Consider the following 16,336-nt stretch of genomic DNA (forward strand, 5'->3'; position numbering starts at 1 on the left):
CCCGCCCGCATTCGCCAATCTAATAACCAGTTTTTTCCTTCGGAAAACCTGGTTAATTTTTCCTTCGGAAAACCTGGTTAAAAAGAGCTATTTAAAGATTGTGAAGGTGATTAATTAATGAAATTGTATTTATTTCTTTTAGGCACGATGTCACGTCAAATTGCGTCAAAACCTTAGTACAGGCAATATTTTCCTTCAAAATTAAACACAGCAATAAAAATGGTCGAAAATGGAATGTCTAAGAAAAAAGCTGCATAAACTTTTGGGATTCCACTCACCACACTTCTCGACAACTGTCTGGGAGAACATCTTTAAGTGCAACACCTGGTCGCACAACTGTACTCACAAACGCAGAAAAGCAAGTGTTGGTTGATTACTGCAAGCACTGTGTGAAAATCGGTTACCCACTTAAACGATATGAACTTTGCCTAGAAATCAAGAAAGTCCGACGGTCGATCAAACCCTTTTAAGAACAATCTGCCCGGAAAAGATTGGTACAGCGGGTTCATGAAGCGCCACCCTGATATTTCCAAGCGAACAGCGTCTACTTCTTGTCAACAACGAGCTATTGTGAACCGAGTGATGATTGCCAATTGGTTTCAAAACTTAACCACCTACCTTAAAACAAAAGTAGATGATTGGGAACGTCTTGTCGGTGATCCTAAGAGGTTCTTCAGTGGAGATGCCATCCTGTGTGAAATCCAAACCAAGCAGATCGAGCAATATCCATTCATATGCAAAGTTTGCATGTGACAATTGGTGAAAAAGCAACCACCGTGGCTCATTTGAAACATGTATATTTTTTGCGCTTGTAAGTCGTTTTTGCGACTTTGCTCTACCCAATTAATTTTTTTGGCATAATTATTTGTCATACCAAAAATGTTCGTACCCAATTATTTTTCGTACCGAAAATTTTCGTATCCACATTTTGTTTTTGTTCCCAAAATTTTCATACCCACATTTTTCACATATGGCTACAAAAAACAAGAGGGCCTGAAAGGCCCAAAGTCGCTCACCTGAGATGACAAGATATTATTGGGAAAAATTTTCTGACCAAGTTTCACGAAGATGGGAAAATAAATGTGGCCTCTAGTGTGTTAACAAGGTTTTACTAAAGCCATATAAGGAAAAATGCCCCGCCCCCTGGCAGCCATGTTTTAAAACCAACCCGCATCAGTTTTAAACTCATCCAAGATATTATCGGGATGAATCTTCTGACCAAGTTTCATGAAGATCGGACAGTAAATGTGGCCTCTAGAGTGTTAACAAGATTTTACTATAGCCATATAAGGAAATATGCCCCGCCCCTTGGAAGCCATTTATTTCAAGCAAACATAATTATTTTTAAACTCATCCAAGATATCATTGACACCAATGTTCAGACCAAATTTCATGAAGATTGGACAAAAAATGTGGCCTCTAGAGTGTTAACAAGGTTTTACTATCAAGGGTTTTTCAGCACTGTCAGCGCCTCCAGAAAACGGAGGCACTCCCAAAGCAAACGGACCCGATCCCAAACCGAAATTATAAAAAAAATCCCAATTTCCAAAAAAAAATAAAAAAAAATTCTTTTTTTAAGATTGAAGTGTCTTCTAACTTGTGTGACTAACCAGTGTTTGTTTTGGTAAAAAATATCTGCTATAAGGTTTTGACTGTACAGTTCTTATCTCAGAGTTTAACTGTAACTAAAAAAAAAATGCAGTACTTGAATAAACGTTGAACATGCCCAATATTGCATCTTTTTTATATAAAGAAGACAAAATAACAAATTAAAACAAATTTATTTGTTAAACCACTGAATTATTTGAGCATGATAAATTCCCAATTTTTTCCCATATGAGCCGTTTCATCGAAGCAAAAATTCCCAAAATGACCAATTTTGTCGATAAAAAATTCCCAATTTGCTCAGACTCCTTTTCCCAAAATAGGCAGAAAAACCCTTGACTATAGCAATTATAGCCATATAAGGACAAATGCCCCACCCCTGGTGGCCACGTTTTCAAAGCAACCAAAACCATTTTCGAACTCATCCAAGATATCATTGGGACAAATCTTCTGACCAAGTTTCATGATGATCGGAAAATAAATGTGACCTCTAGAGTGTTATCAAGGTTTTACTATAGCCATATAAGGAAAATAGCCCTGCCCCTGTGGTGGCCATGTTTTTCAACCAACTGGCATCATTTTTGAAATCTTTCAAGATATTATTGGAATGAATATTCTGACCGAGTTTCATGAAGATCGGACTATAAATGTGGCCTCTAGAGTGTTAACAAGATTTTACTAAAGCCTGTATATAGCCATAGAACGAAAAATGCCCCGCCCCTTGGCGGCTATGTTTTTCAAGCGAACGTAACTATTTTCGAAATCATCCAAGATATCATTAAGACAAATCTTCTTACCAAATTTCATCAAGATTGGAAATAAATGTGGCCTCTAGAGTGTTAACAAGGTTTTACTATAGCCATATAAGGAAAAATTCCCCGCCCCTGGTGGCCATGTTTTTCAACTAACCGGCATCATTTTCCAGCTCATCCAAGATATTATTGGGATGAGTCTTCTGACCAAGTTTCATGAAGATTGGACAATAAATGTGGCCTCTAGAGTGTTAACAAGATTTTACTATAGTCATATATAGCCATATAAGGAAAAATGCCCCGCCCCTTGGCAGCCATGTTTTTCAAGCAAAGGTAACCATTTCTGAACTCATCCAATATATCAGTGGGACAAATCTTCTGAGCAAGTTTCATGAAGATCGGAAAATAAATGTGGTCTCTTGAGTGTTAACAAGGTTTTACTATAGCCATATAAGGAAAAATGCCTTGCCCCCTGGCAGCCATGATTTTCAACAACCGACGTCATTATCGAATTCGTCCAAGATATTATTGGGATGAATCTTCTGACCAAGTTTTATGAGGATCGGACAATAAATGTGGCCTCTAGAGTGTTAACAAGATTTTGCTACAGCCATATAAAGAAAAATGCCTTGCCCCTTGACAGCCATGTTTTTCAAGCAAACATCACCATTTTTGAACTCATCCAAGATATCATTGAAACCAATCTTCTGAGCAAATTTCATGACGATTGGACAATAAATGTGGCCTCTAGAGAGTGAACAAGGCAAATGTTGACGTTGCACAACGGACAACGGACGACGAACAAATGGCGATCACAAATGCTCACCATGAGCATGTTGTGCTCAGGTGAGCTCAAAAAGTGGGAACAAAAATTGTGGGTAAGAAAACAAGATGGCCTGAAAGGCCCAAAGTCGCTCACCTGAGATAACAAGATATTATTTGGTCAAATCTTCTGACCAAGTTTCATGAAGATCGGAAAATAAATGTGGCCTCTAGAGTGTTAACAAGGTTTTACTAAAGCCATATAAGAAAAAATGCCCCGCCCCCTGGCAGCAATGTTTTTCAATCAACCGGCATCATTTTTGAACTTGTCCAAGATATTATCAGGATGAATTTTCCAACCAAGTTTCATGAAGATCGGACAGTAAATGTGGCCTCTTAGAGTGTTGACAAGATTTTATTATAGCAATGTATGAAAAAATACCCCGCCCCTTGGAAGCCATGTTTTTCAAGCAAACATAAGTATTTTCAAACTCATTCAAGATATCATTGAGACCAATCTTCTGACCAAATTTCATGAAGATTGGACAATAAATGTGGCCTCTAGAGTGTTAACGAGGTTTTACTATAGCCATATATAGCCATTTTAGGAAAAATGCCCTGCCCCCTGGTGGCCATGTTTTTAAAGCAACCAAAACCATTTTCAAACTAATCCAAGATATCATTGGGACAAATCTTCTGACCAAGTTTCATGATGATCGGAAAATAAATGTGACCTCTAGTGTTAACAAGGTTTTACTATAGCCATTTAAGGAAAAATGCACCGCCCCCGTGGTGGCCATGTTTTTCAACCAACCCGCATCATTTTTGAACTCCTTCAAGATATTATTGGGATGAATCTTCTGACCGAGTTTGATGAAAATCGGACTATAAATGTGGCCACTAGAGTGTTAACAAGATTTTACTAAAGCCATATATAGCCATATAAAGAAAAATGCCCCGCCCCTTAGCAGCCAAGTTTTTCAAGCAAACATAACTATTTTCGAACTCATCCAAGATAACAATAAGACAAATCTTCTCACCAAATTTCATGAAGATTGGACAATAAATGTGGCCTCTAGAGTGTTAACAAGGTTTTACTATAGCCATATAAGGAAAAATGCTCCGCCCCTTGGAAGCCATGTTTTTCAAGCAAACATAATTATTTTCAAACTCATCCAAGATATTATTCAGACCAATCTTCTGACCAAATTTCATGAGAGTGGACAATAAAAGTGGCCTCTAGAGTGTTAACAAGGTTTTACTATAGCCATACATGTATATAGCCATATAAGGAAAAATGCCCCGCCCCCTGGTGGCCATGTTTTTAATGCAACCAAAACCATTTTCGAACTCATCCAAGATATCATTGGGTCAAATCTTCTGACCAAGTTTCCTGATGATCGGAAAATAAATGTGACCTCTTAAGTGTTAAAAGTTTTTTTTATAGACATATAAGGAAAAATGCCCCGCCCCTGTGGTGGCCATGTTTGTCAACCAACTGGCATCATTTTTTAAACTGACTTCCAAGATATTATTGGGATGAATCTTCTGACCGAGTTTCATGAAAATCAGACTATAAATGTGGCCTCTAGAGTGTTAACAAGATTTTACTATAGCCATATATAGCCATTTAAGGAAAAATGCCCCACCCCTTGGCAGCCATGATGACCATTTTCGTACTCATCCAAGATATCAATAAGACAAATCTTCTGACTGAATTTCATGAAGATCAGAAAATAAATGTGGCCTCTAGAGTGTTAACAAGTTTTACTATAGCCATATAAGGAAACATGCCCCGCCCCCTGGCGGCCATGTTTTTCAACCAACCGACATCATTTTCGAACTCGTACGAGATATTATTTGGATGAATCTTCTGACCAAATTTCATGAAGATTGGACAATAAATGTGGCCTCTAGAGTGTTAACAAGATTTAACTACAATGTATAGCCATATAATAGCCATTTACGGAAAAATGCCCCGCCTCTTGGCAGCCATGATTTTCAAGCAGAGGTTACCATTTTTTAACTCATCCACGATATCATTGGGACAAATCTTCTGAGCAAGTTTCATGAAGATCGGAAAATAAATGTGGCCTCTAGAGTGTTAACAAGGTTTTACTATAGCCATATAAGGAAATATAGATAAAAACTGCCCCGCCCCCTGGCGGCCATGTTTTTTCATTGATCTGGACCATTTTCGAAATCGTCAGAGATATCAATGAAACCAATGTTTTGACCAAGTTTCATGATGATTGGGCAAAAATTGTGACTTCTAGAGTGTTCACAAGGTTTTTCTATAGCCATATAAGGAATACTGCCACGCCCCCTGGTGGCCATGTTTTTCAACGGACCGGAACCATTTTTGAACTCAACCAACATGTCATTTAGACAAACATTTTGACAAGGTTACATGAAGATTGGGCATCAAATGTGACTTCTACAGTGTTCACAAAGATTTTATTTTTTTGACCTAGTGACCTAGTTTTTGACCCAGCATGACCCAGTTTCGAACTCAGTCGAGGTATCAATGGGACAAATGTTCTGACCAAGTTTCATGAAGATCGGACAATAAATGTGGCCTCTAGAGTGTTCACAAGGTAAAATGTTGACGCTGCACCATGGACGACAGACAAAAGGCGATCACAAAAGCTCACTATGAGCACGTTGTGCGTAGGTGAGCTAATAATGTGGGTACGAAAATTTTTGGTACGAACAAATTATGCCAAAATAAAATGTGGGTACGAACACAAATTTGGGCATGCAAAAAACTTTGGGAATGAAAAATAATTTAGGTACAAAAAAAAATTGGTTCTAAAATTTTGGGTACAAATGTTTTTTATAAGGAAGATGGGGTACTTGTATGTATACCAGGGTACCCAAAAGTATCGTTTGAAATTGGTGTACAGTGAAGTACACTTCAAAGTACCCGGGGTACAGGGAAGTAGTACCAGTTGGGAATTTGACCCATTCAGCTTTATTAATTGCTGTCCTGGAATTTGTTGGTAGTTGCAATATTTCAACTCTAAGCTTCAGGGCTCGAAATTAACACTCGCACACTCGCAAAATGCGAGTGAAAAATACCGATTGCGAGTTAAGTTTTAAGCCACTAGTAATTGTTTGCGAGTAAAGACATAGTGAAAAAAAGTTATATTGCTAAATGCGTTCGACTTCCTGAACGCTAAACCATAGGTCATAGAACGTCCTCATACCCATATGCGGAAGCGCGCAGCTTGAATATAGACTAGTATACTTATAGTACAGATACGAGGATCGTATTGGTACAAAGAAACGTTAAACAGTCGACTAATTCACACGTACTGTTCATTGAACTTGAACAGACATGGCGTCGAAGCGAAAAATAACTAGTTTCTTTTTGCCCACAGATGGATTTAACAATACGAAAGATAAAGCAAAGTTAACTCACAATAACTGTTGAATAAAAAAAACGAAATTAAATTATGTTTCCAGCAAAATTTGCGATAAAGTTTTTGATTTTGCGAGTTGGTATTAAAGCTGCTCGCAATGTTTTGCAAGGAGAAAAAAAAGTTAAATTCGAGCCCTGAAGCTTTATAGCCCAATGGGCTGCTTCGAGTTGCAATGCGCTCTCTCTTGTCCATGGGTGCAAAATGTTATCAACAATGCAAGGGTTAAGGAACACTGAAACTGCAAGAACTTATAAAAGTTTAACTATCTAAACCACAAACTTATCTAAATGGTACCATTAAAGCAAGAAATAATTGATTTTATTGACTTAGGTTTTGTTTTGTACGCTGTATCCGCCATATTGGAAAATTGACCCAATATTGGTTAGGTCGCAGTACACCAATATTTTGCACGTCAGGTGATATGCTCCAGCCTATAAAGTCGATAGCGATGTGGTATTCGATACAGATTGCACTGTTTCAAATTTAAGCATACACATGTCAGCGAGAAAAGTGTGTTGAAACATCGTTGTGTTTTAATAGGGTGCATGCAAAGGATAATATCTGTAGGTTGCCATTCAGGTTAATTTAACATGTTAATGAAGTTTATTCATTATTTTCCTCAATTTGTCTGGAACCACGTTTGTTTATTGAAGCGCACGGATTCGCTGCGCTGAACTGCACCCATGTTTATGAAGGGGTGCAGATGGACTTTGAGAGCCGCCATAGCAAAAATTATCAAAGGCTCTGGGAGTCCGTTTATATGCCTCGTTCTCATACTTTCGTGTCTTCTCATTGGATTCGTGCTCAATTTAATACATCATTTTCGCTTTCGCCAAATACTTCGCGTGTCAGGATTCTATTCATTCAAGTAGATCGAGCGTTTACAACTGCTGACTATTTTGCCGAGAAAATGAGTTTTAAACAAGAAATGTTCCACACAGACATAGATATTGCTTAAATTGTGGTAAAAAATACCATTGCAGAGTATTATTGCATCATAAATCGCCAGCACTTAAAACAAAAAAGTTTAGAAATTTTGTGCAAGTGGCAGAAGCATTTCTAAGGATTGCCACGCTCTATTTAATTCAGAGCACTGAGAGGTACCCGACAGAGTATTGTAACTCAATATGCAAGACGCGCGAGACAATTATATTTCAATTAACACGTTTGCATTGTTTTGTTGAAAGTAACCATGGTTAAAAAAATGTACATCCCTGCTCTTATTTGGAATTTTATATTTGAAAATAAATCGCTTCCATCATTAAATACACATTCAATTGTGTCTTAGAATTTAAAGGACATTGCAATCCGTTAAGTAAAAAATAACTTCCCCACTGGGAGCCCCATTTAGAACGCGGTCAAGTGAGGAGCACGAATCCAATGAGAATAATCTTCTGGATAATGCAGATCATTGGCCTTCACCTTCACGAGTTGAAAAAAAAGTAAATATGTAAGCAAAAACGATTTTCAGATGGTTTAATACTGAAATAGTATTTTATTGAGGATATAAAAATTATACAATGCTAAAAATACTTGTCATTGTATGCTCATGCCCGAGATACATAGTTAACTTAAGGGGCACAAATGTATGAGAACATAGCATATGGACTAAATTTGTTGGTAACAATGACTGTTAAGTGATGCGCATGAAATCTGTGCACAAACCTGCAATTGTGTTAATGAAGGGGTGCATATGTACTCCCAGAGCCGCAATGCCAATAGCAACAATTATCAAATGCTGTGGGAGAACGTTTATATAACTAGTTTTCCTTTTTATGCAGTAAAATATTGCAAGATATTATAATTATTTCCGAACATTTGAAATGACAACTCTACCTTGCTGACTTGTACAAATCAATGTAAGGAAGGAAGCTAAGAACCAGCTCCACAACCGGATAAACCGATGTCAAAGTCTGAGAAACGTCGATTTCACGGAAATCTCCCTGTTTTGTTTTGGTCGCCATTTTAGGTCACATTACACAAGCCATGTCAAGGGTTACACACTACTACAAGAAGTGACACATACAAATATTGTTTTCCAACGACACTCTGGCTCTCGAACTTAGTTACAACAATTTTAAATCAAATGTAGGGTTGCTGTTTTTACACTTTTAAAGCGAGTGTGTACAATCGTATTACTTTTTTCGAAACAGATAAAACGTTGATGAACAACACCTATTATTTTCATGTTTTTACGGATATATGCTAACTAAATGCTATATGACAAGTAACAAAGCCGTATTATAAATGCTTTATACTTGAAACAATGGCTTAAACCTACTACCTATTTTACAACATATCTAGTGGATAGTTTATTCTTTTTAGTAAATAATTATCTGACTTTTAAGTAGATTAATCTAAACCTTTTTAAAATATCCATATCTGATGTTTAATATCATGCTTTATATTTTATGTATATTTGTCTTTTAATTTACAAAATTGATTTCAGTCTTTCAGCTGTTGTACAATTGTAATCCTTATTCTAAATGTTTTATAGTCGGTTGTACAAGCTGCATAAGCTTATGTTCATTGTTTTTATTCACTCTTGCCGACTCAAAATAAATCTTATCTTATCTTATCTTAGAGAAGTTCGGCATAAGCAGAATAAAAAATAAACGAAACAAAAGTTTGATTCTATTGCTTATAATTTTCTGCTGTACAGCACATAACTCCTTAATATACACAAAACATGTGCTCTATTGCAGAATCTCCATGCATGTGTGCAAATCGTTCATACTTGAAATATAATATATAATACTGTATAAGATGTAAATACTTGCGTGACTCATATTTGCGGAAATGAACAAAATTAACAAATATAAACGAATAAAGGAAAAACTCTCGCATTTTTTTCTGCATTTTTTATAAGAAAGCAAAGTTAAAATCACTATTTGTGAAATAAATCCGTTTATACATTTCTTAAAAGAGAGTATTCAAACAGTCATGGCATGAGAAGCCTAAAGCGGAGTTTTGGTATGCGCCTCATATTCGCGGATATGAGTTTGGATTTTTTTCAATGATAATTTAATAAAAAAAATGATTTTTCTATCAATCTTAACAGTATTTATATAATCATGGTATTTTCATTTGTATAAAACACACTGAAAACGTATCAGAAAAGCCTTTTTCTGTTCAAATTTGGTATTTTTAGTCATATTTGGAAATATAAGTCATATAAGGTAGGACCCCTACACATAGGCACAGTTTTTATTCTACAACTAATACAAGTAAAGGTTTAAGTATTGGCTTTAATTTACTCATTGATTTTCCCAAGTTAACAATATTTGATTTATGGTCCCATGTTAAGATTGTAAATTAAGCTTTTTCAAAATACATCGGTCATGCATGTATACACGTCGTTTTAGATTGCGAGAGTAAAATAATGACATTGAATGGTATATATTCGCTTTAAATCGAGTCTAAGCGATCTTATTTACTTGTTTAAACGATCGTATTTACTTGTTTAAACAGACGAAACATTAATTAATAGAAAAGACTACCATACAAGTTCCCATTAAGTAGTGCCACGAAGTTACTAACTATACTCGTTATTCGATTGAAATTAAGTGTATTCTGCCCAGAAAAATCTCCTTCATATACACGAGCAATGTGCTCTGATAGAAAATCCCCATTCGTGTGTGAAGATTTGTTCATACGACACAAGTTCTATTAAACTTGCGAGTAAGCTAAACTGTATAGTTATACATTTCACTTAAGTAAGCAATATTTGATGATGAAGGGTACCATATACAGATTGTTTAGTAATTTTGTTTAATATTCCTTAATAATATTTATATGTTGTTTAAAGATTGCGAGCGTAACATTTTTACATTGAAATCGTAGATACTCTCTTTAAAGTGTCGTGTTCTACATGTGGACACACTAAATGCACATACAATCGTATGTAGTTGATACTTCAAATATATTAATTGGTTTGATAATCATATTAGGATGTTAATATAGTCGGCTGTGTACATGTGAATATGAACGTTTATGTCAAACAATCATATCCATGATGCTTACTTAACATTTCTAAGCGTTAAGAAATGGATAGCGATACGTTTCTAACGATTAAGATAATTAAAGATTCAGTAGGATGTGCATACAAGATTTGTCAAAATTTAATAAGTAAAATTTAAAATGAATGTATTAATTAGATCAACAAATTATGCGAAAATCGTCTAGTGATTCGTTTGATCGACATTTCTATGGGTTCCATGATACTAAAACAATTACACTAATAAGTTAATTCACTATGTAAGGGTTATTGTGACTACTTCATTTGTAAGCATACAATATAAATCTATTGACATTACATAATAAATCAGCGACCCATTGCGTAAGAACCCCCCCCCCCCTCTCGCACTAATTCTAAGCGCTATCACATCAATCGTAAAGACGTCCATTCGAGTTTAATACGCTGCACACTCTGCAATAGGTTCATTAGCACATATCAGGAGCTCAAACAACTTTCGAAATGCGAGGCAGTTGACATATCAGACATGAAATAATAAGAGATCCCTTACCCACTGACAGAACCGAGATAATAGCTAGAAAATACCCTCAGAAATGTCGAAGCCATGTGTGTTCTGAACCTTCGCCCAAGAATTATCTTCGAAGCACTCAAAACATTGTTTGCGCATCAAGCAAGCTTCCCGACAAGATGATCACTACACGTACCATATGGCAACCGTTAAATAATAGGGTATATCTGAATAATGTGGAAATCAATCTACCGGTTAGTATGTTTACAACAGTGGAAATAATTTCTCTATATACAGGATCTTGCATGAGTGGTCGTTTTGTGTTGAATTTATTAAACAAATCATCTTAATGAAGATAAAAACGAGGCTTGCCGAGTTTTTATCTTTATTTAGATGACGAGTTTAACGAATTCAATACACAATGACCACGAATCTAAGATCCTATTTATAACATGACCAACACATTTTATTTTTATTTTTTGCTTTTTTCAACGTTTAATCACATTATAAAAGAGTTTAACTGAAAAAATTCGCTTGAATAATGACGTAATTTCGTAAAAAATGACGTCATTTCACAGTTATATAACTAGTGTAATAACACCCGTGTAATAAACACAATTGAGCATTACATTATTTCACTCCAAACTGCTGGAGCGTAGTTCACGCTATAATGATATTTACAACTGCATGACACTAAGTTTTGCAATTTGATGACAAAACGTTCATTATCGCAATTGTGCATAGAGGTTTGTAAAATGCATTGGATAAATAATCATGCAGGTGTTTCTTTAATTACATGCATGCTTAATGTACGTAAGAAATAAATATAGATATGGATGCTTGATTTTTTCAAGTTTACGTAATACTTGAGAGATACCTGGTCAATATACCAAGCCACAAACATGCATTATCTCAATAATAATCAAATATCGACTCACAGCATGATACTAATTGTGTGTTGCTATTTCAGTTAGACTATTGTGTAACATATGCTCTGCAAATAAGCATCATTATTTTGCTTACAATCAGAATGTAATGACTACTAAATGATGCTGAATTTGGCTTGATTTGGATGCGACTTCAGCTATGATTAATATCTTGCGCTATAGTGATAAAATCGCACAGAACGGAGCAATTTGTCTTCCCTATGTTTGGTTGATAATAGTGCTTATGGGTATACGATCGTAAAGAACGGGGCTTCCAGACTTTCTATAGATGGCAAGGTAATTATTAAGTAAGTTAATGTGTGTGTTGTACAACAATAGCCGATAAAACAATCGCTATAATGGCAATGTGGTTTTAAAAAGGACAAACAGAGGGGATTGCGAAGTATTTTTTAAGTTGTTTTCCTGTATTAGTCGTGAAAGTTAGCGAAATGTAGCAAACATATGTCTTTATATGCAATGTTTCTGCTTTACGTAAAGGTGTGTATGTTGACTGTAGAGAGATCCTATTTCCTTTTATTTATGTATGAGGCGCCGTCGACACCCGATATCCGTCCCATATGGGGCCTTTCTTAATGTTCACAATGTTCCATTATTTCCCCCGTACCTGTTAAAAGGCTTCTAAATGAAAAGCATTTGTTTTCTTTACAGTAAATGAAGAATTTGTAAACTAAAATGAGCATTGCTGTGAACTCGTACCTTTGTATTTATGTATAAATAAAACCCTATAAGTAGGATGAACTTAAACCATGACTGTCCATATTATTTGCGGATTTATAGCAAGTATTGTTCGTGACACCAAAGAGATATGATCAAACGATGACAATTTATTGTTTAAGGAGTATTTCACCTAAAACAAAATATGTAAATAAGCTAAATTTCCATTAATGTATATTTTTTTTTTTAACAACTCGATGATGATCTGCAAATATTCTCAAACTTACAAAATAAGTATAAAATCCACAGCCACTTTTTTCTTGTGTGCATTTTTGGTGCGGGATGCGGCGCTATATGATATGCCCGGAAAATGTTCTGACGGTTTAATAAGGGGGGTGGGGTTTTAAAAAAGACCCCCCCGCTAATTTTGCCGGGCGTTTTATTTTTCTGACAATAAGGCATTTGATCGCTACATGGATGGACATAAAATTTACATTACAATTTTTTGTATAAATAGCAGATGAATGCTTTACTGAGTCTAAGAACGTTCGTTCGCAAACATGTCGTTGTATCAGAGACTTCAATCGTTTAAAAACATGCCTTCCCATTTCGGCGTGTCAAAGGAAGACCTGGCTAGCCAAGGGTTCATCTACGACACTTGTGTAATCTCCGAAAATATTGAGTGTGTTCGATGCGTGTTTTGCCATGTGCACATTTCCATTTGGAACATGGATAAAGAAGATGTAAAACTGAGGCATCGACAGCTGTGCCCCGTTTGCCCTTTTGTGTTCGATTGGGTCATGAACACAGAAGAAGAAGTGAAACTGAAACTTAGTCAGCGACGGTTTAGCCCTGCTTGTCCTTTTGACAATGAATCATTCGGTCGGTACTTACAAAATGAGTTTTCCAAGCTATATCAAAAAGCGAACAATGGAATTGCGAAAACAGAAAGCAATAACCAACGATGTTCAACGAAATCGGTTGATATCCTTCAAACCAAAGATAACCAAAATGATGACGAATACGATGATTACAGTGATTTCGATGACCTGCTTACGGCGAAAATTGAAAAGACTTGTACTCGTACCCGCCCCAATTCCTATAAAAAACAAACTGAAAAGCAACGTAAAAAGGCTGAACAAAGGCGTTTGCAAAGGCAACTTTCAAAACGAAGAACAAAAATACGCAATGCAAATCGAGATCAAAAACAAACATATTGCCAGGAAAAAAACGACGATGATAATTACACAACTCAAACAGTTTCCAATGATCGAGATGTAAAAATACATGATCGAAAAATGTGTTGGGTTTGCAGAAGCCGTGATATCGATGATATGATAGAAGATCAGTTTTTGCAATCTTACGAACGTTTTTTGGAGGAAAAATATAAAGAAGAATTCGACAATTGTTTTGCGGACGAAATCGGTGGCGTCGATGATGAAGAACAAAATCAAATTGAACGTGTACCCTATGTTCTATCGCCATATGAATATTTGATTGATAAAAAGGTGGAAGAAGAGGCCCACCATATTTATTTTTCTGATTATGAGGCATTCGATGAGGCATACGATCGATTGCTAATCAACGAACCAAAAGATATATACCATCAGTACGTAGCACAAGGATGGATATGAAAATCAACACATGCTTATCAACGACCCAAATTTATAGCATGTTTGTTCTGTTGTGTTCGATTGTATGTGTTAATAAAAAACCTTGAAACAATTTTGCGTGTTGTTTGTTATTTGAGTATGTTCTGAACAAATCACGAAAACACAAGCTATGATACAATACGTTTTATTGAGCAATCACAATGTGATACAATATTACTCATGGTAATTTTATTGGTATATCTAGTCATCGCGTGTGCGCTAAACATTTCAAAAACGTGCTCTGTTTCAAGAATATCTTTGGCAATATCTTTTGACTTTTCAACACCATGAAAATCAATTGCACCACATACCCAGTTTTCGGCATGAATGAAACTATACAATAAATCGAATCTACACAGATTTGCTTTCGTAGCAAGAACGTTCAGAGTTTCTTTTGTCACATCTTTGATCAGAAACGACCAAACTGAAAAGGTTTTCCTTGAAGTACAAGAGTCCATCAGCGCGTGTTGAATCTTGATTTTGCTTATGTTTGTTTTGCTGCAAACGAATTCAACAATTTCATCAAATAGACACATTATCAACTTCGTTGGTTGTAGAGAAGCTTTGAGTCTTGCGTACGTTTCGAATTGATGTGCAAAATGTTCTCTTGTATTTATTTCCACATGCTGGAAATCTGTCCACAGACACATAGGAATGCTATTTGTGGTGTAATCCATGTGAATGACTGGAAGACAAATAACTTCAATTTGTTTGTAGAAAATACTTATATAGGAACTTTCCAAAATGACAATGCATCAAAAACTCGTCATGTATATGTTTGTGCATATAGTTGCCCTGTTTTGTCCCATAGTTTTACAAACAAATGCGTTAGGACGTCCTAAACCAAATTTTTATGAACCGTCTTGTTTCAAGCATGTACAGAATACACCGATTGACGTTACGAATGGTTTATTTTATGTGTTGATAAACGTAACCTATGAGTATTTGTCATTATACGACGATGTCAAAGAAAATTTACAATTTTTCAACAAATGGATGCAAAACCCAGAGTTTAGTTTAGAAGGTCATGAGCAACAATGCAAATCCATAGGTCTATCTAGATGTCCGAACAAGAAAAAAGCGTTTTCAAAACCGGTATACAGTGTAGTTGATGGTTTTGTAGCGGGATCAATGTTTATCACTTACGACTTACCAAGTCTTTTAGTTAGATTGCAAATTGAGCCGAAAACGTACTCTATCAGTGAGTTTGTAGAATCTGTGTTTACTGAGATTTACACACACGCTTGGATACCTTTGTTTCCGTACAATTTTTCATTGACCTATGATGGAAGTGAAATTTGTGCAAATGGGATGCACGGTCATGCCTTCATCAGATTTAATACTGAACTGTGTACAACGTTCGGAACATGGTGCGATGTGAATTTAGAAGGTGCTAGTCCCGAGAAACAGGATCATGCGTTAACACGAATCAAAAATGCGTTATTGAAGAGAAAAATGAATGATTTGTCAGTCGCCAAGTATATCAAAGAATATGATCTAGGTTTGGAAATAATCCCTTCTAAGTCCAAAGAATTGCGAGACACAATTACACAAATAGAGCAAGAAATGAGTGAGATCCGCTTAAAAATCGATGATAAGTTCGACTTTGACTATGATCAATCTGACGAGGATTACTCTGACGAGGATAACTTTGATGAGGATTACTCTGACGATAATTTGGATGAAAAGCAAAGCGCTGAAAATGTACCAATTATCGATTTTTCTGCCTTTTTTTTCAAAAACACTAAAGTTCTGTCAGTAACAAACAAACCTATCGTTGAACCTATCGTAAGCCAAAAAGTTCACGATATTCAAAATGCCAATACTTTCGTTAGCCAAAAATTTTACGATATTCAAACTTCTACCAACAAGCCAAAAAACAAGATAAGTCCAACAGTTAAAAAAAATACTGTTGATAACCAAACTTCTCACAAAATTCAAAATGCTCTTACCAAGCCAAAACTCACCGTTAGTCTGCCAGTTAAAAACGATAACATTGTTAACCAACAATTTCAAAATATGCAAGATGCTATCAACAAGCATAAAATGGGAATT

The 16,336-nt window shown here is 35.8% G+C and overlaps 1 protein-coding gene across 1 annotated transcript in view; it reads right to left on the bottom strand.

Annotated features, from left to right (window-relative positions):
• Positions 1–8,548, bottom strand: part of LOC127877604 (F-box only protein 22-like) — a 42,648-nt gene extending 34,100 nt beyond the window's left edge. Inside the window, exon 1 of the mRNA XM_052423636.1 lies at positions 8,381–8,548. Within this exon, the coding sequence (XP_052279596.1) occupies positions 8,381–8,508 (128 nt within the window). The 5' untranslated portion in view covers positions 8,509–8,548. The remainder of the gene's footprint in view (positions 1–8,380) is intronic.
• Between the last annotated feature and the right edge of the window lie 7,788 nt (positions 8,549–16,336).

The sequence above is a fragment of the Dreissena polymorpha genome, chromosome 4, assembly GCF_020536995.1.
Source record: "Dreissena polymorpha isolate Duluth1 chromosome 4, UMN_Dpol_1.0, whole genome shotgun sequence".
Classification (NCBI taxonomy): domain Eukaryota; kingdom Metazoa; phylum Mollusca; class Bivalvia; order Myida; family Dreissenidae; genus Dreissena; species Dreissena polymorpha.